This window comes from Petromyzon marinus, unplaced genomic scaffold (assembly GCF_048934315.1).
Source record: "Petromyzon marinus isolate PM22_M1 ecotype Great Lakes invasive population unplaced genomic scaffold, UKy_Petmar_22M1.pri1.0 PM_G_Scaffold_57, whole genome shotgun sequence".
Lineage (NCBI taxonomy): Eukaryota > Metazoa > Chordata > Hyperoartia > Petromyzontiformes > Petromyzontidae > Petromyzon > Petromyzon marinus.
Window position 1 is genome coordinate 16,716 of NW_027423010.1, and position 25,252 is coordinate 41,967.

The following is a 25,252-nucleotide window of genomic DNA, read 5'->3' on the forward strand; positions in this document are numbered from 1 at the left end:
GATAGATAATTAATAATTAAGCTGAAGTTAGTCGTCCAAGTGGGAACGTGAAGAGTTTGCGGTGTTGGTTTTGGTGACGGTTTGTTTTTGGCGGGAAAAGTGGAAACGGCTGCGCTGAGGGCTCGCGTGAAGTAAACTTTTCATTAAACACAACTCTTAAATGACTCGCCTAATGTTTATTTTATCATCGTAATATACACGGCCTTTAATGTTTGCGCAGGTTGAGCACGTTTAGGGCGACGGGGGGAGCGGTGGCACAATGGTTAGCACGCATTGACCAGCGTGGTGAAGTATGGTCAGGTCACATTGACCAGAGTGGTGAAGTATGGTCAGTACACATTGACCAGGGTGGTGAAGTATGGTCAGGTCACATTGACCAGGGTGGTGAAGTATGGTCAGTACACATTGACCAGGGTGGTGAAGTATGGTCAGGTCACATTGACCAGGGTGATGAAGTATGGTCAGGTCACATTGACCAGAGTGGTGAAGTATGGTCAGGTCACATTGACCAGAGTGGTGAAGTATGGTCAGTCCACATTGACCAGCGTGGTGAAGTATGGTCAGTACACATTGACCAGGGTGGTGAAGTATGGTCAGGTCACATTGACCAGCGTGGTGAAGTATGGTCAGTACACATTGACCAGGGTGGTGAAGTATGGTCAGTACACATTGATCAGGGTGGTGAAGTATGGTCAGGTCACATTGACCAGCGTGGTGAAGTATGGTCAGTCCACATTGACCAGAGTGGTGAAGTATGGTCAGTACACATTGACCAGGGTGGTGAAGTATGGTCAGGTCACATTGACCAGCGTGGTGAAGTATGGTCACTACACATTGACCAGCGTGGTGAAGTATGGTCAGTACACATTGACCAGGGTGGTGAAGTATGGTCAGGTCACATTGACCAGCGTGGTGAAGTATGGTCAGTACACATTGACCAGGGTGGTGAAGTATGGTCAGGTCACATTGACCAGCATGGTGAAGTATGGTCAGTACACATTGACCAGGGTGGTGAAGTATGGTCAGTACACATTGACCAGGGTGGTGAAGTATGGTCAGGTCACATTGACCAGCGTGGTGAAGTATGGTCAGGTCACATTGACCAGCGTGGTGAAGTATGGTCAGTACACATTGACCAGCGTGGTGAAGTATGGTCAGTACACATTGACCAGCGTGGTGAAGTATGGTCAGTACACATTGACCAGGGTGGTGAAGTATGGTCAGTACACATTGACCAGCGTGGTGAAGTATGGTCAGTACACATTGACCAGCGTGGTGAAGTATGGTCAGTACACATTGACCAGCGTGGTGAAGTATGGTCAGTACACATTGACCAGAGTGGTGAAGTATGGTCAGTACACATTGACCAGCGTGGTGAAGTATGGTCAGTACACATTGACCAGAGTGGTGAAGTATGGTCAGGTCACATTGACCAGGGTGGTGAAGTATTGTCAGTTCACATTGACCAGCGTGGTGAAGTATGGTCAGGTCACATTGACCAGCGTGGTGAAGTATGGTCAGTACACATTGACCAGCGTGGTGAAGTATGGTCAGGTCACATTGACCAGCGTTGTGAAGTATGGTCAGTACACATTGACCAGGGTGGTGAAGTATGGTCAGTACACATTGACCAGAGTGGTGAAGTATGGTCAGTACACATTGACCAGAGTGGTGAAGTATGGTCAGTACACATTGACCAGCGTGGTGAAGTATGGTCAGTACACATTGACCAGCGTGGTGAAGTATGGTCAGTACACATTGACCAGCGTGGTGAAGTATGGTCAGTACACATTGACCAGGGTGGTGAAGTATGGTCAGTACACATTGACCAGGGTGGTGAAGTATGGTCAGTACACATTGACCAGCGTGGTGAAGTATGGTCAGGTCACATTGACCAGAGTGGTGAAGTATGGTCAGTACACATTGACCAGAGTGGTGAAGTATGGTCAGTACACATTGACCAGGGTGGTGAAGTATGGTCAGTACACATTGACCAGGGTGGTGAAGTATGGTCAGTCCACATTGACCAGCGTGGTGAAGTATGGTCAGTGCACATTGACCAGCGTGGTGAAGTATGGTCAGTACACATTGACCAGAGTGGTGAAGTATGGTCAGTACACATTGACCAGAGTGGTGAAGTATGGTCAGTACACATTGACCAGGGTGGTGAAGTATGGTCAGTACACATTGACCAGAGTGGTGAAGTATGGTCAGTACACATTGACCAGCGTGGTGAAGTATGGTCAGTACACATTGACCAGCGTGGTGAAGTATGGTCAGCACGCATTGACCATCGTGGTGAAGTATGGTCAGTACACATTGGCCAGCGTGGTGAAGTATGGTCAGTACACATTGACCAGCGTGGTGAAGTATGGTCAGGTCACATTGACCAGGGTGGTGAAGTATGGTCAGTCCACATTGACCGGCATGGTGAAGTATGGTCAGCACGCATTGACCAGGGTGGTGAAGTATGGTCAGTACACATTGACCAGAGTGGTGAAGTATGGTCAGTCCACATTGACCAGGGTGGTGAAGTATGGTCAGTACACATTGACCAGCGTGGTGAAGTATGGTCAGTCCACATTGACCAGCGTGGTGAAGTATGGTCAGTACACATTGACCAGGGTGGTGAAGTATGGTCAGTACACATTGACCAGCGTGGTGAAGTATGGTCAGTCCACATTGACCAGCGTGGTGAAGTATGGTCAGGTCACATTGACCAGCGTGGTGAAGTATGGTCAGTACACATTGACCAGCGTGGTGAAGTATGGTCAGTACACATTGACCAGGGTGGTGAAGTATGGTCAGGTCGCATTGACCAGGGTGGTGAAGTATGGTCAGGTCGCATTGACCAGCGTGGTGAAGTATGGTCAGTACACATTGACCAGGGTGGTGAAGTATGGTCAGTCCACATTGACCAGAGTGGTGAAGTATGGTCAGTACACATTGACCAGGGTGGTGAAGTATGGTCAGGTCACATTGACCAGAGTGGTGAAGTATGGTCAGTACACATTGACCAGAGTGGTGAAGTATGGTCAGTACACATTGACCAGCGTGGTGAAGTATGGTCAGTACACATTGACCAGGGTGGTGAAGTATGGTCAGTTCACATTGACCAGCGTGGTGAAGTATGGTCAGGTCACATTGACCAGCGTGGTGAAGTATGGTCAGGTCACATTGATCAGAGTGGTGAAGTATGGTCAGTACACATTGACCAGAGTGGTGAAGTATGGTCAGTACACATTGACCAGGGTGGTGAAGTATGGTCAAGCAAATCCCTCCTCAACCTCTCACTGGGAGACTAGCATAATGTTTTGTGTTTTTCACTCGTGATGAGACTTTGTAGTATGAACGTTGAGATGTATAAGGGGCACCGAGGGGTGATCAATAAGTTCTGAATTACTCATTGGTTTTGTCGGTAAAGTCACGTGTGTAGAAATACAATAAAATTATATTAAAACAAAAATAATCACGACGTTTCGATCACAACGCAAGCGATCTTCATCAGGTGTCAAGAACAAATCACGGAGGTAAATACAGCAAAAAGATGAGAGACGAGAATTCAACAAACCTGAAACAACATTACGTGAAGCACACCCAGTCAGGCCAACAACACAGTTAGACACTTCCTGGCGGACCACGAATTTCAGAAGAGTGTTACATTTCGTGTTCAACCTTTGGATTGCACATAGCAGCATAGACAGAATGAAAAAATACGAGGTACACGGTCGGTATAAATACATATACAAGTCCACCAAGAGGTAAGGAGAATTCAACAAACCTGAAACAACATTACGTGAAGCACATCCAGTCAGGCCAACAACACAGTTAGACACTTCCTGGCGGACCACGAATTTCAGAAGTGTTACATTTCGTGTTCAACCTTTGGATTGCACATACCACCTGATGAAGATCGCTTGCGTTGTGATCGAAACGTCGTGATTGTTTATTGTTTTTTATATAATTTTATTGTATTTCTACATACGTGACTTTACCGAAGAAACCAATGAGTAATTTCATGCAGTCACGAAAGCTTTAATACTTTATTAAGTTCTGAATTGGCCCGTAGTAAGGTAGGGGCAACTGATGAGGGGTTGACAGCTGCGCCATCGAGAGGGAATCTTGATGGTAACGGTGTTTGTCTTTGTGGGTGAAGGACGCCAGTGGAAGAGCCTCGCCATGGACACGTCAGGTGACGAACTTGGCCGTGGTGGCAGCAGCAGCAAGGCCGCTTCTGACAGCCGGTGATGGCTCTGTGGTGATCGTGATGGGGTTGGTGGTGGTGATTGTGAGGGTGGTAGTGATGGGTGGTGATCGTAATGATTGTGGTAATGGTGGTGATCGTGAGGGTGGTTATCGTGATGGGGTAGGTGGTGATCATGATGATGGTAGTGATGGTTGGGGATCGTTATGGTGAATGTGAGGATGGTAGTAATGGTGGTGATCGTGAGGGTGGTTATTGTGAGGGTGGTTATCGTGATGGGGTTGGTGGTGATCATGATGATGGTAGTGATGGTTGGAGGTCTTTATGGTGATTGTGAGGGTGGTAGTGATGGTGGTGATCGTGAGGGTGGTTATTGTGAGGGTGGTTATCGTGATGGGGTTGGTGGTGATCATGATGATGGTAGTGATGGTTGGAGATCTTTATGGTGATTGTGAGGGTGGTAGTGATGGTGGTGATCGTGAGGGTCGTGGTGATGGTGGTGATCGTGAGGGTGATGGTGGTGATCGTGATGATGGTGGTGATCGTGATGGCGATGATGTTCATGACGATGGTACACGTGATGGGGATGGTTATGATGGCGATCGTGGTCATCAGGGCCATAGAAAGTCATAGACGACAGTTAGGCAATACAAAAAAAAGATGTATTCCTGACCAGGGAGTATACATTTTGTGAAGTATAATTACCTTCTCAGGGAGTATAATTTCCAACAGTTTTGCACTATTGGACATTGTGCTCCCTAGTTGGATCGTATTCTCCCCGTACAGAAATTCACGATCACATTGTGTTTCGTACATTTTCTCTCCCACCTGTCACAATCCCAACACCAGGTACGATTCCAACACCAACTATGACCCTTCCACCCAATTATCTCCAGCCGCCGTGGAAGCCTCGACCCTGCTCTCAACCCCCTTGGGCAGGCCCACCTCTGACGATCTGTCAAACGAGCTGGAAGCACTGGTGCAGGAGATTAACGATAAACGCGCCAGGGACTTGGAGATGTTGAACGAGTTCCAGAATTCACTATTATTCGAGGTGAGAGGATGTTACTACGACCCAGGGTAGCCTTAGTCTGGCTCTCTTGAGCCTCTGGGGCTTAACGCCTGGGTCCTTAGGCGCCCTCATTCTGGCTTTGAAACTGCGCGAAGGATTATGAAACAAGCCTCAGAGTTGTAACACTGAACCTGACGGGGAGCCTTCAGACCAAAATGTGCAAGGGCAATTTTCAGGAAACGGTTGGCAAAAATCATCAATGATGATTACATATGAAAGAAATGCTGTATCTTAAAAAAAAAACTGACTCAAATCTGATGACTGATCTCCCTTTTGTACATTTGGGTAAGCAATTTCCGTTGAGATCTTAGAAGTCACCTTTCTTGAGGTGCGCTCTTCAGATACCCAGTGGTCGTTCATGTAACCCACGTAGCAACAAACTCTGTTTTTTTACTAGCTAGACCAGGGGTGGGCAAATTTTTTGACTCGCGGGCCACAGTGGGTTCTAAAATTTGACAGAGGGGCCTGGCCAGGAACAGATGGATGGAGTGTTTGTGTGAACTAAATATAAATGACGTGTTAAAAATCATTACGTGAAAGGATTTGGCCTTTAACAGGTAGCAAAGCATTCATTTGCAAGGCAATTTAACAAGTTGCACGAACATAAACGGTACAAAAACATAAATTTTGATTTAAAGCTTTCGTGACTGCAGTAATTCATATTCTTAGCTCTTTCGGTAAAGTCACCACGTTGAAGGGAAACAATAAAGTAATAAAATATATATATAACAATAAAAGTTCTCACGACGTTTCGACCATAACACAAACGGTCGTCATCAGGTGTGTCGGTTTGCATTAATTAATTTACTGTTTTATATATTTTATGTTATTGTTTCCCTTCAACGTGACTTTACCGAAAGAGCTAAGAATATGAATTACTGCAGTCACGAAAGCTTTAAATCAAAATTTTACCGAAAGAGCTAAGAATGTGAAATACAAAAACATGTCGTAACTCGTGGTCAAAGTGCGCCATCTAATGGCGAAATGGGGGCATTACAGGAGAAGGGGAAATTTAATTTAGCAATAATATTTGGACAAGTTCGGCGGGCCGGATTATAAAGCCCAACGGGCCGCACTTTGCCCACGTCTGAGCTAGACACAACTCTTTCACCATACGGCAGGATTCCTCACGTTGGCTATTAGGCCACGTGACATCACGCACGTTATCTCTGTTCTTGGGGGAGCTTGGCTGTCATCTCGCTTTATCTCTTATCTCCAGCTATTTTAACAACAAAAAAAACACTCAGTGGGACACTCCAAGAGCATTTGACTTACAGCCCACCGGTTGCGCATTTACTTACCGTGACAATGTGTGTTTCCCTCAAGTTTAGTTCAAATAAATGTTTAACGAGGTGAGAACTCAAGGGACCAGGATAGTCTCATTATTTAAAATCGATCCCCCGAGTCCAAGGTTGACAAAAGAGTAAGCAACAAAGAAAGTACAGAAATTATCAAATAAAAAATCTGAAGAAAAACAACAACAGCCGCCATTCACCGCTCCGCCACTAACTGGTGGTAATGTCACCAAATAGCTTGCGCCTTTGAATCCATGGTGCCCGTTTCGAAGGCAAGAGGTCATTGGACAGGCCCAGATCATTGTGGGTTATCTGACCGAGGTAAATGGCAGATGCACGGCCTGTGATCCCCACTGTGCCAACTTGTGTGTTTTAGCCGCCCACTGCTCCACTCTTGAGCGTCGCTCCTCCACCCTACATTGATGCTTGCAGAGCGACTGCCTCCAACTGCCCAGTAGCATCGTTCATGAGCCTCCTCCACAGAGGCCGATCTTGACAACGCTGGTACCAATCCTTGGCAAGTCCAATCAGCTTTATATTCTCCTGTACCACAGCAGCCCCTGTGTTCTGTAGCTTGTACCATGACCATTCAGTCCCTTCTATCTGGCTAGACAGAAACTGATTGGGCATGCGGTGGCTGGGCATGTGGGCTATGTGACCCAGCTACACACAGTCTAGCCTCATTGAGGAAGTCACTGGTGTGACTTTGTCCAGATCTTTCAAGAACATGTGAGTTCCTCACAACACAGCCTGGTTAAACGCAGGGTGGATTGGAGGCAGGCCAGCCTGAATGTTTCAAACCGATGCAAAATGTTCCTTTAAATGTGTTCAGTTCCACGAAAACAAAACACGATCATATGAGGAATTGAAAACATTTCCCTCCATTATTGCTTGTAAAATTGCCCTTTCGCCCCCCCCTCCCCCCACTGTAGGTGTCTCAGGTGTGCGATGCTATCCGCTCCTCCATCATGTCACGTCACGAAGGCTACAATATCCGCTTGACCATGCAGTTTGGGGAAATGGCGACGGTGCTGCAACAAGCTCGACAACAAGAGGTAGCCCTCGCCACCTCGTGGCAAGCCCTGGACTCAATCATGCAGTTACAACAGAGTCCCTAGAGGGCGTCAGTAATGGTCGTGTCAGACATTAGCCCTGGGGTATTTATTTACAGAGAGAAAAAGCAACGTAGGAAGTTCACAACGCCCATGGTAGATTGACAACGGATTTGTTGGTAAAGTCACGTAAAATAGAAATAATAATAAAAGGAAATGAATAAAAATAAAACCTACGACGTTTCAATCGCAGCGCAAGCGGCGGTCGTCATCAGGGTTCATATTGGCCATGCCATGTTCTGACTGAGTTCGTACCGGATTGAGGCTTCACTTGAGCCTAACGAGGTGCAGAGTAATGGGAGAAAACTGGCAGAGGAAAAAAAACCCTATAGAGGAATCGAGCCGGAGGACTCCACCATTTGTGGAGGTGCAGATGTGCGTGTTTGGCAGGGGTCTTACACGAGACCAGCACTTAAAACATTCATATGCCAGGTTCCTAAACTTAAATACAAATTGTTGGCTAATCCTTCACTCACAACGCTCCTCCACACGTGGAATTATATCACATTTGTATAACATCTAAACATGATCCTGGCCCACTCAGTTTTTATAATTGTCAAGTCAAAGTTGATTTCCTGCTCAAATGTGCAATGGTGTTGTGTTTTTACGGCCCTTAACCAGTCTTATAAATGTCACATTTCAATGATGGGTGTGAGTCGACCCATAGGACAACCACTGTTTACTTCCCTACTAAGTGGTACTAATTGTATTGTCCCTGGAGGGCTCATAGGCTGAGTCAACCCCCAACCTTAGGATTTTATTGGTTTTTAATAAGCTATTAATTCCATAATTGGATGTTATAAATTTGAGCGCTTTTCAGTTTTGTTGCATAGATAGTATGAGTTTTCAGATTTTAGTTAGACCTTTTCGGCAATGTTAATTGTAAAATGTTGTGAAATGTATTCTAATATATTCTTAGCTGTTACTGCAACTGCTTTTAAAATTGCTTTGTACTTGCTGTGCTTTCGTGATGTTTCATGAGTGCTGACCCAGGGCTCACTGAAATAAAATACATCGAGACTCTGGGCTTACACTTGGTTATAAAGTTAATACTGGTAGGAACCTCCTGGTTATTACACCACCAGCCCACAGGGGATTATTGTTGGGTCCGTCCGTCGTGCATCCACAAATGGGAGGGGTGGGACTGGGTGGAGAGGGGAGGGTGGGGAGGGGCTGGGTGGGGAGGGGAGGGTGGGGAGGGGAGGGTGGGGAGGGGAGGGTGGGGCTGGGTGCGGTGGGTGGTGGAGGGGCTGAGTGGGGTGGGTGTGGCGGGGTGGGGAGGGGAGGGAGGGGAGGGAGGGGAGGGTGGGGCTGAGTGGGGATGGGTGGGGCTGGGTGGGGAGGGGCTGGTCACCCCGTGGTGCCCTTATAAAACTCAACGTGTAACCTACTCACGCCGGCTCATGCCCGCCCTCAAAGTCGAGCATATTTACGGAATACACCACGTGGTGGTGCCGCCGTTGACCCTGGCCATTGACCGAGCAGCCCAACGTTCCTACTACCAGCTCCCTCCGCAGGAGAATCTGTTATGTTATCTTATGGTTGTGCCTCTACGTGCCTTTGGCCTTGCTTTACATACCCTTTAACTCTCTAAACATTGGGCCTCGCTCTTTGGTCCTTTAGGTAAAGTCACGTAGTAGGTATAAAATAAATTAAATCCGCGACGTTTCGGGCGCAACACAAGCGTCCGCCGTGAGGTGGGACAACCACAGCAAGAAAACAATTGCTGAAGTGGGCAAAAGGGCTGCTGTGACAAGAGGCTATGTAGGTAAGAGAGGGGTTCAGGAGCCAGGGAGGAGAGAGTGGAGGGGGTGTGGAGTAGGGGCAGTGGAGTGCTGCAAGTGAGTCACATCTAGATTGGGTCTTGCGTTTCATTATCAAGTTACATTTTCCGAAAGCGCACCAACCTGCTCTCATCCGCTTATTTTGTAAGTTTGATCCCAGGCGGCCTTCAGTTGTATGCGTGCCTCTTATGGCAGCCAGGATGCGTTCTTGATAAACGGAAGACTTCGTGAAACAGCGCTGTAGGAGGTCATCATAACATGCTTCCAATGGAGATGCATTACCGAATGAGCATTGGTTTTCCTCTGACCAAATATGAGCACTTTATTGGGGTATCAGTACCCGCCTTAATTACGATACTGTACACATGATAAATGTTTAGAGTTTTTATATGTATTTAAAACAAGTTCAGTGGTTAAAGACGTAAGAGTTATGCCTGTACATGTGTAGTGGGTTCTTTAAGACAGCGTAGAGACGAATCGGTAGAGGCAATGCTTATTTATTACAAAGGTGCTTAACACAATACAATACAGCCTTCTACTTGAAGGGGTAACGGCCCCTTCACCCGCTGCTAGCTGAGGAGGTACGGCTTCGGTCTAACTCGCCCTATTCCTGGGCTAGGGTCTCGGGGTCCTCCGGCTAAGGGGGTCCTAGGGGAGGCTAGTCTGACCTGACCCAGCCAAGGTACAGGTCTCGACCACTGGCCACACGGGACCCGTCCCTGATAAGCCACCCACACAGACACACACTCACCTAGCCACCCACACACTCAGTCACTCACTCACCTAGCCACCCACACAGTCACTCACCTAGCCACCCACACACTCAGTCATTCACTCACCTAGCCACCCACACAGTCACTCACCTAGCCACCCACACACTCAGTCATTCACTCACCTAGCCGCACACACACACACACACAGTCACTCATTCACGCACTCACCTAGCCACCCACACACTCACTCACCTAGCCACCCACACAGACACACAGTCACTCACCTACCCACCCACACAGACACTGTCACTCATTCACTCACCTAGCCACCCACACAGTCACTCACTCACCTAGCCACCCACACACTCACCTAGCCACCCACACACTCAGTCACTCACTCACCTAGCCACCCACACACTCAGTCACTCACTCACCTAGCCACCCACACACTCAGTCACTCATTCACTCACTCACCTAGCCACCCACACACACTCATTCACACTCACCTAGCCACCCACACACTCAGTCACTCATTCACTCACTTAGCCACCCACACACTCATTCACTCAGTCACTCACCTAGCCACCCACAGTCACTCATTCACTCAGTGACTCATCTAGCCACCCACACAGTCACTCACCTAGCCACCAACACTCAGTCACTCACCTAGCCACCCACACACTCAGTCACTCACTTAGCCACCCACACAGACACTTAGTCACTCATTCAGTCACTCACCTAGCCACCCACAGTCACTCACCTAGCCACCCACACAGTCACTCATTCACGCAGTCACTCACCTAGCCACCCACAGTCACTCATTCACTCACTCACCTAGCCACCCACACACTCAGTCACTCACCTAGCCACCCACACACTCAGTCACTCATTCACTCAGTCACTCACCTAGCCACCCACACACTCATTCACTCACCTAGCCACCCACACACTCAGTCACTCAGTCACTCACCTAGCCACCCACACACTCAGTCACTCACCTACCCTATGCCCAACTTCCTTCATGTCTCCACGCTCATGTTCAATCGATTCCAGTTCGATGTCAAACATGCATCTCTCCATACTTTTATTTTCAAACACTGTTCTATTTTCTCTTGGGGTTTATATTTGCAAGCGTATTAACCTGCTAAATACACGCACTGTACAGAATGCCAACCCATGTTTTTCAATGGGATTTTCAATGAGTCGGGGTATATTTTTACCAGCCCCCCCCAAAAGGGTCTCTTTGGCATTTATTTCAGAGCTCTCCGTTATGAAATTAAATGGGCAATATTAGTGCCATGGGCTACAGCAAGAAAGGAGCATCACTCGTGGTGGGAGCAAAAACTTTGGCTATGAGCAAGTTGAGAACCCCCCCAAATTGTAAATTAATTGGAGCCGCTAAAGTTACGGCACCCGAGGACTGCCAAGTGAAATCTGGTTTGGGGCTCATGGACAAAATAGCAATGCACACGGCAGACAAACTCGGCAGGTTAAGGAGACTAATCATAATTATTTTAATTTCAACATTCTTCATTTCCACTGCGACCTTTAAAATCTTTCGGTGCAGTCAATATAGAAATCTAAATTAATCCTCCAAAAAATGACAACTAAAATGTAAACGCGTCAATTGTACTTTCGACCTATACCCACGGTTAACTTTCAACAAGAGTGATGGGACATTCACAAATAGTACACAAAGTGACAATGATGTTGACACCGACGTTCAATACGGCATGAAACATGTTGAGTTGTCTTCTATGAAGGCTGGGCAGTGGAGAAGCACAGTTTGAGGGTGTAGAGGTATGGAACATCTGAGAAAATAAAAACAGGGGAGCCACATGACGTCTTCACTGGAGCACACAAAAACTTAAAACAATGAAGCAATTCTTAGGAGGGTCTTTGTCGATGTCAACAAACTCGTTCAGGGAGCTAAGATAACGTTGAGTTGTGATAAGTGAAAGTGCTTGGCTATGTCAACTTTCAATTCCATTCTGTATATGCAAACAACAACAACGAAATCCAAATCGCCCATAAATAACAACCTGTTAATATATAATACAACAATCTACAACTGCTTTTGCTTCCTGCAATTTCACCCAAGGCTGCTAGGCAGCCAGTGTACACAGATGGTGCTATGGTAATAACAAGCGCCCCCCCAAATCTGAACATTAGGTGCTCAACAGAGCGTACGACCAAAGATTTGCCGATAATACAGCACCGCTTCAATGTCATCGCACCAACACAAATGGCCAACACCCCACAACTTACTTGCGTTCTTCAGGGGGTGATGGTTAATGCACGCCAGAGCCTCCATGGCATCGTTCTTGGTCTCCCACTCCATCAGGCCGGACATGCTCCTATCGGCTGGACACGTGGACGGACCGTCGCTCATAGAGTCATTTGGGTCGTGTAAAACGCAACACCCTTCGCCATTTTGATTTAAAGCTTTCGTGACTGCAGGGATTCATATTCTTGGTTCTTTCGGTAAAGTCACCACCACGTAGAAGGGAAACAATAAAATAATAAAAATATAACATAAAATTCTCACGACGTTTCGACTGCAACACAAGCAATCATCATCAGGTGTGAAAACCACAGCAAGAAAATTTTAAAAAAGTGGCGGTTATTTTTAACGTTAGCACCACGGAGAGCGATTTGGCAGTTGTTCAGATGGACGAGTCCATCTATGTTCTGAAAAGAGGAGGGGGGAGACGAAAATAATGGATGCGGTCTGAAAGCCACCGTAAGCGTGAACAATCAATTAAGACCCGAAATGGTTTATCAAATCCTTCCAATGATTGCTAAGCCAGAATCAATCTTCTCGGTTGAAATGGTCTGTGTTTGTATATATTTATTATTTTGTTGTTTCCCTTCTACGTGACTTTACCTAAAGAAGCCGTGTTTAAAGGGTGGTGTCAGTCGTCGGTGAATTTCTGCAGCAGGAAGGCTTCAGTCCGATGCCTTGGCTACGCTAACACGCTTCAGTCAGCTTGGGCGCGAGTGAATAGCAAGGACTGCTCTCGGGAGAGAATTTCTCACAGGGTTTCTTGAGCATGGCCTCATAGCACACGTTGCAGATCATCTGGTGTCGTGCTGTAAATCAAGCGACGATTGCATGGAGAATACAGTACACGATTTATTCTGTGCCATGACACGTAAGATAAATAATAAACATACTTTGCGGGACTTACTTTTTCCAGAAAACACTTTGAAAGAGCGGGGCCTCGCAATCGACATTTCGTCGCACAGCTGCGGGGACAGAACGGGCGGCGTTCACGTTATAGTTGGTAACAGTTAACGTGCACCGGTAAAGCATTCGGGAGATGTCATTTTAATTGCGGGCACAAATCCCGTTGTCCATTTTTTAATTTACATTCGCCAGCTTTGGAGCAGTCTTTCAAAGTGCTCAGATTATTGTGAACACCAAGCATAGACTCAGGGGGAATGCAACCATTTGCAGAAACAATGTCCAAAGACTGAAATGTAAACCTTTCGAATACGAATATGAATCGTAATGTATTAAACAGGACAAATTAACGCGAGGTGTTGTCTAGTCTGTAACAAAAAAGTCCCTTTGGAACATCGACTGCATTATTTATACATCTTATGTTTTAACCGCTGAAAGGAAACTACATTACACCATTTTACATTTGTCCCGTCACAGGAAACGTGTCATTGGCCACCACAAACTCCACAACATCAATAGGCTCATCTTAAAAACCCACGATTGTTTCATGTGCAAAATTTGGACTTGAATATTTATAAAAGCTTCACCTGGGAAAACTTTTAAAGAAACCGAACGCGCTCCCCTTCTGCGCTGCTGGCAGCAGGCTGAAGGGGCGGCGGGGGCACGGACCTGCGCGAACATCTCGGCCGTGATGTCCGTGGGCGCGTTGAAGAAGTGCAGCACCGCGGTGGGACGCTGGTTGCGGTTCTTCGCCGCCTTCTCGCTGTCGGCGTAGCGGTGGTTGTGAGAACCTGCGTAGTCCCTGTAGCTGTCGGTGCCGTCCGGCAGCTCGAACGCCTGGCCCGGCACAATCGACCGCTGCCTCGACACGCTGCCGAGACGAGGGCGGAAGGGAGGGAATAGCGCGAAGAAACTGTTTTTAGTTTTTATTTTATCACGTTCCAAATTTCACGTGCTCTTTGGTTCGATTCGGTAAAGTCACGTGGGTAAAAAATAAAATAACAAAAAATCACGACGTTTCGGCCACAACACAAGTGGCCTTCATCAGGTGAAGGGACCGGACTGTCCAGAGGACAGCGTTGGAGTGAAGACAGCAAGCCCAGGTCGCGTCCTTTAAGCTTGTGATCGCGGCATCTTTTGAGGAAGGTCAGCGTCTCGATGAGCTTTGACTTCTTGTCCCGTTGTCTGTTGAAAGCTCTAACAGATAGGTGAAAGCCCTCCCCGTAGAGCTTCAAATCTAGAATCCAAATTTCACGTTCGCTATTTCAATAAAGGCCCTCCCCGTAAAGCTTCAAATCTAGAATCTAAATTTCATGTTCGCCACTTCAATAAAGGCTCTGGACAGCAAGTCACCGGGGTCCTCGTGAGCTGTGACGAGTGTTTCGTTCACGGTATTCATCAGCTCTCTTTTTCACCATCCTAAAATTTAGTCACTTGCACTAAATATTTACTAAAGTTGTCTTCTCTAAATGGAAAGCAGTATCCAATTACATTAACAGGATATGACGAGTTACATTTACCAATTTAACACGGGAACAAAAAGGCTCACCAGAGGTTGATTTTATTTCCAAAGATCTGAGACATATTGAGGTGAAAAACCGCCCTGTGCACGGCGTACTGATCTCCCATCTCGACCATGGCGGCTCCCGGCTTGCTCTTCAGGAACTTAACCTACAAAAATAACAACCCGTAAGACGGTTCAGCATCGCGCAATCTTGCACGAAAATATCTACAAGTTTCGTTGTAACGCATTGTTGAAATGTGAAGTGTTGGCCGAGGGGCCATTAGAAAACATGCACAAAGAACACTTCGCATTGGGTACATTTTTGTAAAGAAAATGACCAAATGTGTATGTTGTCAATCGGTGAACAAATTTGGTCGTGTGAATCTCCCACTTTATATAACACGATCAGCGCACGACGTGCACCACACGCGCGCGTACGCATTGCACCGCGGTTGAACCTTTGGAAGAAAAAAAACAGGGACTCATTTCAAAGCAGGTGCGCGCAACACCCAGCGAAGGCACCTTCTCCACGTCGCCGAAGAGGCAGAGGATGTTAAACACGCGGTCGCAGTTGAAGCGTTCGGCGTCCAAGTCGTACACAATGAGGACCTTGTTGTCGGCCTGCTGGTTCATCATGGCCTGCACGTGCTGGCCCTGGGTACCACCCTGGGGCCCAACCTGGTTGCCCATGCCTACTCCCATGCCCATTCCTCCCCCACCGCCCATGCCGTCGCGGCCAGATCCATAGTCGACGCCCGGTGGTGGTGGCTGCTGGTGGCCTGTGACGCAAACACACAAGAGGGGGAAACGCATAGTGAACTAGCTGAAACTCTCTAAACTTCTCTGAAAAACAGATTTATGACAACCATCATCTTACACACGTGTGCCCTTTCCTATAAGGTCAGGTAACCCAGGAATCACCACTCTACTCCTTGGAGACACTGGAAAACATTGGTCCAGAAGACTCAGTTGCCTAGGGAATAGACTAAACTAGTTTTTATTTTAGGTTGAGGGCCACCAAGCTAGAGCTCTTATTCAGCATAGCTTGTTTTAAATACCCAATACATCTGATAGCTATTGGAAATATCGTCTCTTAAAACACAAAGCAACTCATACGTTGCAATTGTTAATCGCAAAAAAAGGTTTTTAGGATGCACCTTAACACTAATTCCAAATAAGAAATGTTCTCAACAGGCAGCAGGTTCTTTCAATCTGACAGCAAGCTGAAGGAAACCGAAATTATAGCATTCGCAACAAGGGGATTACCTCCACAGTCGCCACCACCGCAAGCGTGTGCTTTGGGATGGTCGCCAAGGAGAGACGTTTGCTTCGCTGGCATCATTGCATTGTCCTCTGAAAACAACAAAAAAACGATCACCAAATTCACCCACGGGAAACATAAGCGCTCATTGCTGCACAAAATAAGGACAATCCAAAAAATGCATTCTGCACCCAGAACATTCACATGACCAACACATTAAGAAATTCCGGGCACACTCCACACGGGGGCGCGCTGCGTCTGTCGATAAAAACAATTGGCGGTATTTTTTAAAATGCAGATTTCACACGGCGCAACATAAATAACGAGCACCATACAAAATACAGCGCGTAAAGAAACGCTCATCGCAAGAAGAAGAAAAAACAAAATTTATTCGAGGTGTACAGATGCACGCGACAAATTGTTCCGAGGTGCGGCGTCAGCGAGTGTCCGTGGTTGCCGCCTGCGATGCCCGCTCATTTCTTACCCAGTCTACGCTTCGACGGGAACACAAAGTTGCCCAGAGTCGGGCGGCGGCTGACGACCCATCGCGAGGAGGATGCAACAGAAAGGCCGGCGCCTTCTTTCCTGCGCCAACAGCAGTCACGCTTGGCACAAATGCACCCCCCCGCGTTGTCCGTGCCACCGCACCTCTCGCTCTCCGGCGACCCTTTTTGGTTTGGGGCTTAAAATTGGGACGCTTGAAGTGGGCGACGGGGCCTTACGAACCTTTAAAATGAAAAAGATCGCCGCTTATAAACCGATGCGAAATGCGTTGTGTCTGGCATCTGCAATGTCAAAATCCTCGTTTGCAAACAAAACTTTAGCAAGGCAGTCTAAACGTACGAGCGTGGAGGTAAATTCTCACCAACGGAGCGATTTTAAGCCCCAAACGCATCGGCACGCGTTCCGTTCGGCTTATTTCCAAGTCCCGTTCGCGGTGAATGCGGGCTTTCGTCGCTCCCGGCTTCTTCGCGGCGGTTCCGGTGCTTTGCCGGTCTGTCAGCGCCGTGTCCCCCGGTGCCTGCGGCTGGACGCAGGTTATCCGATGGCCTCTGCCAAGCGGCACGTGGCGGTTGCGGTGCAGCGGACGCGGCGTGCTGCGCCGAGTGTTCCGTGACGTGGCGCTGCAGGCGTGGGGGGCGCGGGTCGGCCGTGCGTGTCACAGCGGCGGCGGCGTGTTGGTTGCTTGGTCCCCGGTGCCTCCCAAGTGCCGACGAGGATGTCGCCAATGTCGCCGTTCGTGTCGTCGCCGTTCACGTCGGTGGCTGTTGGCTGCCGGGCGCTTGATTGCTCGTGTGTTGCTTGCAAATTGCCTCGTGTGCTTGTGTGCGGCAATGCTCGCAGATGCTCCTTGTAGCGTTGATGTTGGGAGTGAGGAAAATACTCTTCGAAGCGTTTACGGAAATTTGGCGATTAAATCAAACCGCACCGTGTCCCTGAAGCTCCCTTGATAAAGTGGCGAGACTTACCTCTTCGGAAACTAATATCTGTGCGTACACACAATGTACTCGGGACAAAGATACCATTTTCCTGTTCAGGCTCAATCGTACCAAATTAAAAGGGTTACTTTATAATAAGTGATATTTTCAATCGTAAATATCGGCTTTTCTGACATCCTCTAAGCTTCTCCGCTTAGTATCCAGACACCACATAATGCAGTCAAGGTTTCTCAACCCTACAAAATATAAAAACGCAACGTGCAATGTCCACCTCAAATATGCCAGTGAAAGTTGGCACCTACTTCTGATCCAACAGACACACACCCTGGTAAATCTAAATATAAAAGTAAAACCTTGGATTGCGAGTAACTTGGTCTGCAAGTGTTTTGCAAGACGAGCTAAAATTGAAAATAAATATTAACTTGATAAACGAGCGAGGTCTTGCAATACGAGCAGTGTACGTGTAGACACACTTTGTACTGCCGTGAGTCACGTGATCACACAACTGATAGACGAGTGCTTTGATGTACGAGCGCTTTGGATTACAAACACGTTCCCGGAACGAATTATGCTCACAATGCAAGGTTTTACACTGTAGTGTAAAAATGCCCAGCCTTGATACACCCCGAACAACCGAGTACCCGCCTATGGGCCACATGCACTTGACGTTGGGAAAATCTTCAAAGCTGATCAAAATCTAAAACGCCACCAACTTAATGGCAATGTCTATCGCATGTCCAGTACCAGGGCAACAGCTTTAATGGTAACAAAAAAATTAATCCAATGGATTATTGAACACTCCAGCAGCCACATGCCTCCTTGTGAATCCTGTTCTTCACAACATTCACTTATACTGCCACATTGTTGTGAAGGGTAAACTAGAAAAACAAAGTACAAGGGCAGGAGTTTAAAACCAATCTGCCCAGAGTAAACTACGCAAGCTTAGCATGGGCTAAAAAAACACAAAGATTATTTAGTTATATGTTGCGCTAGCTGTTACTACCCGGCTTCGCCCGGGACTTGGATCCACCACGCCCGGCCGCCTTTGTCTCCCCAGTGGCGATGTTCACACACCACAGCAGTTACTCGTTTGAGGCTGAGTCGACCTAGGGGAGGCCCAGGACCGGTTAAAATAATCGTCACCGATGGTGGCGGTGAGCGGGAATCGAACTTGGGTCGCCGGGTTCGTAGCGCAGCGTAGCGCTAACCGCTACACTACGGGTCACGTGACAGATTTGACGTCACAGCTCACTTGCCGTGCAAAAAATAAATGCATTATCGAGCTCCCCCCCCCCCAAAAAACAAAAGTGTATTTGTGTAATGTTTGCACGGTGTACAGTCTGGAAAGTACCCACATGGCAAATTTCCAGTTTGTTGCATGTCGGGAAGTACGCTAAACATTTTGAACAGACACACATATTCACAACTTTGCCTTTTATATATATGGAGAAGATAGGTATAAACGAAAATAACCTTGACCAGCTCTACACAATTGCAGTGATTGCATGATTGATACAAAAGAGGGGAATGGCGTTTCAAATAACTTCCTGTGACAACGACCAAGTTCTGTAGATTGTAAACAGTACACCAATGTGCTTCAAGACAACCAAGTGTCTGCAGGTGTGACATTTTTCTGCAACCAAAATCTCAAGTGCAGAAGCTGCATTATCCTCTTGAGAACGCTCCAAACTTCCCCCTCTACTTGGCCACTGATCTTCAAGTATAACACGGCAAAGCCGGCCGCGTACAGAAAGTCAATGCCTGTTTCATCACGCCGTGCACACCCCCCAGCCCTTGCGTTAAAAACGTCACCCCCCACACACCCGAGGGCTCACCACCACCAGCTGTCGAGAGAGCGCGGCTCTGATATGCTCAATATTGGTCTTACCTTGCTTGAGGCCAGGGTTGGTGAAGTCCCAGGTATCAGAGTCATTTTTAAACACATTCAGACGCGTCGCCTGTAAAGAGGACACAGCAGGGGGAAAAGATAAACATTATTCGTGGCCAGCATATAGGGCATAGATGCTGGGAAAAAATTATATAACTTTAGAACCTTCTTTGGTTCTTTCGGTAAAGTCACCACGTAGAATGAGGATAAAATAATAAAATAAAACAATAAAATTCTCACGACGTTTCGGCCACAACACAAGTGGCCTTCTTCAGGTGAAAGGAACAAACCTGTCGTCCCGACCTTGTGTTGTGGCCGAAACGTCGTGATAATTTTATTGTTTTATTTTATTATTTTATTCTCATTCTACGTGGTGACTTTACCGAAAGAACCAAAGAAGATGAATCCTTGCAGTCACGAAAGCTTTAAATCGAAACTTTAGAACCATTTAAAATTTACAAGCATAATAATTATTAAGCGGTCATTACCCCCGAGACAATTACGGCACGCAACTTGCGGTAAAGCCGAGGTACTTAACGCAACCCTTAACCTCCTGGGAGATGAATGAATAAGAGCTGCCACACGTAGCAAGTCAACGATAAGCTAAACTTTCGCACCGTACGTAGCAAAAGCGTGCTTATCGGAGTTGTGGGAAAACAGTGGCCTTCTGCCACCAGTTTTTTTTTTAAGATCACGTGTTGATTATCCCTCTTCGTTGGAACAAGCTCCCTTCGTGTTTGCAGATAAAAATCGCTATCCCTCGGTGGCCTATTTAAATTCCAAACTTGTTTAATCGCACATAAGTTTGGCATGCTCTGCCTAACTCGGTATTATTTATTCGCAGTGTTCCTCGTGTACTGTAAAGCGTTAGCCTTGATCGTATACCTCAAAAATGTTGAAGTGCCATAACCCCGTTATGAAAATGATGCATTCGTTATTACTGTTCTGTAATTTTATTTCCTGCTAACAATGTAACATCTCCCCTCAGGTACTCTGCAGGTCTCGCAAAGCAGCCTATGGCTGAATGTTAATCACCCGTCACCAAATAAAATCGATTTGAAAACCAACTCTACCCTTCCCACTGGATGCGAATTTTCCATTAACTGGCTCAGGGCACTGGCTCAGATGAGAACCACCCTCACACGGTAATATCAATTGGGAAAAGTTTGACTTTAGACAACGGCAAGGATGCCCGTCATGCACAATGGGTTGTTGTAGGTTGTGGGGCTGTGTGGTGGGCAGCTGTAAAATCCATTGGGTGCATTGTATTTCTATGCTGCCACAATATATGCTACACTCCTTTACCCCGCACACAAGTAAAATAACCCCCACAACAGGCATCGAGTGCGGAAGCCCTCATCTAGCAATGAATTGCCGTGTGTATTCAGCATTATTTGCTCACCAAAGTGGTCAATTCATAATATTAAATGAAATCTTTGGTCTGCGGGTGAAAAAACCCAGGTTGTGGTGCACACACTTGTGAATGTACAAAGTATCGGTTGTACTTGCCCTTGCATAGTCCACTATGAGAGTACAGCAGCCCGAATAGATGTCCGCTCCATTCAGGGATGAGTTCGCTCTCTCGGCGCTCTCAACCGAAACAAACGTGGCCAAAAATTAAGGAAAACACGACCATTTCATTTTAAAAACAATACATTTAGCATCTCCAAAATAACATGTAAAATTACGTGAATGGCGGACATATCGTTACGGTTATGCATCTCGTTGAAAGGATATTCCACAAAGGCCTGCAGGCCATTCTTCCTGAAGATAACAATGCGTTGCAGAGGCCCAAATGGTTTGCAAATGTTGTAAAGCACATCCTGCAGGACCACATGGAGCACACAAACGCAGCGAGGTGATTTTGCACGCATTACCAAGTAAATTTGAAAAGCTTTTTTTCCAGTGAATTTTTAAGATCGAGCCATACAGGACATCAACGCTTTCCAAAATCAACATTAGGTCTATATATTGTTTTTTATTCAATGCCATTGGTGGACTTCAAAGCACAAACAAAAAACACGACTTCAATTGCCTCAAATGAACCAAAGGATCAATGTAATTTCGTTAGCAAAGCCATTCACTGTAATCCAAAACGGACATAATTTCACTCGTATAAATGAAACATGCGCGTGTGTGCGTGGCACACCCGACAAACTATTCACACATTAATGTCCAGCTGCTGTAAGTGTAACAATGCCCACCGTGGTGATGGGGTAGATGGGGTTGAGAATGGTGAAGAGCAGGATGTGGTTGCTGTTGCCGTTGTCCCCCGGGACGCCAGGGCGCCAAAGCTTCTAGCTGGTAGAGAAGTTAAAGTAGGCCGGCTGCCCGCACACGTAGACGGAGCCCTTGGACGAGTAGTCGACGCAGCTGCGGGAGCTCTCCGGGTCTTCAAACTCCACCAGCGCCTGCCGCGTCTTGGGTATCATCACCACGTAGCTGCACGGAGGGAGCGATTCAAACGAGTGCCGTTATTCAAAGATGTGGCCGACTTTAAAACGCATGCCTGTTGTTGTTAATGTTAAACACGAGGTTGGTCTGCTCCAAGTCACCTCATTTGATCTCAAGAAATGTTTCAATGCATGCAACGGAGTGGAGACTGGTTGGATGCAGGTTAGATGCCACGTCCCATTTCAGTTTGGCAGTGTAGTACGTTGGAATTGAATGTACTGTAAGAATATAATTATATTTAAAATACATCTTGAGGGTAATGTAGTCTTCTTCTGTCGATGTATCACCTGACAAACGAAGCCTCTTCAAACGTACATAAACAAGGTACGTGTGTGCACCATTTCAATACGAGATATTAATTTTTAACACGGTTACTAATCACAGTTGAACGTGTGCCGCTTTTGTCAGACGGCACAACAAAAGCAGCAGCGGCACTTTAATTCGGAGGGAATTCGTGACTTGGGGAAATTGAAAAACAAACGGTTTTTGTTTCCATTTAAAGCTTTCGTGACTGCAAGGATTCATCTTCTTTGGTTCTTTCGGTATAGTCGCGTAGAATGAGAATAAAATAATAAATTAATAAAAAAACACAATAAAATTCTCACGACGTTTCGGCCACAACACAAGTCGCCTTCATCAGGTGAAGGGACGAGACTGTCCCATTTCAGTTTGGCAGTCTCGTCCCTTCACCTGATGAAGGCCACTTGTGTTGTGGCCCGAAACGTCGTGAGAATTTTATCGCGTTATTTTTATTAATTTATTATTTTATTCTCATTCTACGCGGTGGTGACTTTACCGAAAGAACCCCAAAGAAGATGAAGTGGTTTTTGGTTGGTCACTTCAGGCTGGCAAGGCCCCGAGTAAGCCACGCACGGCGTCGCCGATCACGCCGTGACGTGGGCAACGCCGCGCCCTCTCGTCCACCGCCACACGCGGCCACGACTTTTTATTTACGGAAGTGGTTCTTGAGCTTTAACCTGCAGCCTTGCCACCCCCCCTTTGGTTCTCAATATTTTTTTTAAAACGTACAATGTTTATTAATTTAGAGGTTTGATGGAACAAAGTAGCGGTGCGTACGTGCCCGTGCTCAATGTGTTTCGATGGATTTACCTTGTTAAAAAATAATCTGGCACGTCTTGCACCCCCAGAAAGGGCATCTTCCACCCCGTGCTTAAGAACCATCGAGTATTTTTGTGTTATGCAATTTCTTGAGTTATTGAACCGAAAATCGGTAATACTCGAATTTCCAAGGTCTACGTTCACTCCACGTCCGCAAACACCACCACCACAACAATAATAACAATAATAACACCAATAACAATAATAACTATAATAACAATAATCTTTGTTTTTTTTTCGGTAAAGTCACGTATAAATAAGAATTAATAAAATTACATAATAGCGTACGACGTTTCGGTTGCAACACAAGCAGCCATCATCAGGTACAGAAGAGCTAAATTTAAGAGAGAGGGGAAACACATAACCCCAGATGTATATACAAACACCCAAGTAGGGGGGAACTAACACCGACACAATAGGGGACATAGAGAGAGAAGCATACCAAACAGACAAGAGTTTAGCAGAATTTGGAAACCAAATAAAGCAACACAGACGGTCGGTCAAAACACAATTAACGCAAAGCCTGGTTGATTACGTTATTTCAAAGATTGCTAAATTGCAAGTTAAGTATGAAATTTAAGATACAGATGGCACACACACACATAGACATTCAAGTACAGCAGACCAGCACAGGTACAAGCACACAGTGAAGTCGCCTTAAATAGGCAGAGAAGGCAAGGCTGAGAGACAATGGGACATATTAGCATGAGAAGGCAAGGCTGAGAGACAATGGGACATTTTAGCATGAGAAGGCAAGGCTGAGAGACAATGGGACATTTTAGCATGAGGTATGCATAGAGCAAAGTGGAGCACGGCAGCAAACATTCGGAAGCACCAAGACCGACACACAGGCAGAGACAGCACAGAGAAACAAATCCAAGCACAGACACAAAGGCAGATACACAAGCAGAGACAACACAAGACAACACAAAGACAGACACAAAGATACAGACCTTATACCTCCCCGTAGAGGCGGTTTAAACTTGGTTCAAAGCTTTCGTGACTGCAGGAATTAATCTTTGGTGTTTTCGGTAAACAACAATAATAATACAGCTTTCTTCCCCATGCGGGCAACGGTCACCACCGACTGGTCACCTGACTAGGCCAAAGTACCGCACGGCCTCCACGAGGTCCGACTCGAGGGCTGTGTCCGAGAGTCCCCGCACGTGAACCACAGCCGACGGTGGGGGCTTGTGTGGGTCCTCAAACGTGTCCTGTGCACGTCGGCAAGGAAGCAAACTCAACACGACTATTGTGCAAAGCTGTTGTTTCCTCCTATACCGAGAAGACAGTTTTCAGTTTCATTTATTTGGTATAGCCCTGTGAGCCATTTGGCTCTTGAATCGGGTGCAACCGCAACAAACAAAAACATGAACAATAAAAACATCTTAAAGTGACTTTGTGTGACTGTGCAAACAAAAAATCCAGGAAAAAACAGCAAAATAATCCTTGAAATAGCACCGTACACCAACGCTGTGTGCAAAAATCCCAGTGGGATGCAAGTCAAACAACAACAACCACAAGACAACTAAGATTAAAGCCATCAGTCTAACTCCGTACTACAACAAAACAATCATGGCCAAACCATAAAACTTTTTCAAAATCACCAAAATAAAGCCAAGGCTAACATCGCCGGCAAGTGATATCGGAGCAGATGCAGACACTTGCATTAAAGGGCTTTTTAAATCTGCATCCGTTTGGCAAAAAATGGCCATAGCTCAGTGCCATCATTTCAGTAATCGCTAAGAACGTTCGCGAGTTTAACTTTAAATCTAAACGGCCCTCGAGTTACAAACTCTGGAACTCGCATCCCCCACCGCCAGGTGCGCTTTTGTAGACGCTGTAAAGTTTTATTCCGCAAAGTTTTTAATCACATTGGGGAGGGTCGAAGAGCTACCCCACGACGCTATCGCGTGGGACATTTAACATATCGGTATTTTAACTTAATTAGTATTTTAACTTTTGATTTAAAGCTTTCGTGACTGCAGGGATTAATATTCTTGGTTCTTCCGGAAAAGTCACCACGTAGAAGGGAAACAATAAAATAATAAAAATATAAAACAATACAATTCTCACGACGTTTTGACTGCAACACAAGAAGCAATCATCATCAGGTGTGAAAACCACAGCAAGAAAATTTGAATAAAAGTGGCATTTTTTTTAACGTCAGCACCACGGAGAGCGATTTGAGAGTTTGTTCAGATGGACCAGTCCATCTAT

The 25,252-nt window shown here is 46.4% G+C and overlaps 1 protein-coding gene across 1 annotated transcript; it reads right to left on the reverse strand.

Moving 5' to 3' along the window:
• Positions 1–11,247: 11,247 nt before the first annotated feature.
• LOC142918189 (heterogeneous nuclear ribonucleoprotein L-like) lies at positions 11,248–21,755 on the reverse strand. Its single transcript, XM_076062314.1, has 11 exons — positions 21,664–21,755; positions 21,197–21,282; positions 20,969–21,065; positions 19,460–19,529; positions 16,138–16,224; positions 15,394–15,650; positions 14,917–15,038; positions 14,037–14,238; positions 13,372–13,429; positions 12,449–12,544; positions 11,248–11,991 (listed from the first exon to the last, which is right to left on the reverse strand). Exons 5-11 carry the CDS (start codon positions 16,211–16,213, stop codon positions 11,936–11,938), a joined length of 867 nt encoding a protein of 288 aa, XP_075918429.1. The 5' UTR covers positions 16,214–16,224; positions 19,460–19,529; positions 20,969–21,065; positions 21,197–21,282; positions 21,664–21,755; the 3' UTR covers positions 11,248–11,935.
• Positions 21,756–25,252: the final 3,497 nt, after the last annotated feature.

What these genes read in the sequence shown, in the direction of transcription:
- LOC142918189 (XM_076062314.1), bottom strand. Translation starts at nt 16,213, where the DNA reads ATGATGCCAGCGAAGCAAACGTCTCTCCTTGGCGACCATCCCAAAGCA. An exon ending in CGGTGGTGGCGACTGTGGAG is followed by an intron (nt 15,651 to 16,137) that starts GTAATCCCCTTG and finishes TTTGCGTCACAG; the next exon opens with GCCACCAGCAGCCACCACCA. An exon ending in CGGCCGAGATGTTCGCGCAG is followed by an intron (nt 13,430 to 14,036) that starts GTCCGTGCCCCC and finishes CTGTCCCCGCAG; the next exon opens with CTGTGCGACGAAATGTCGAT.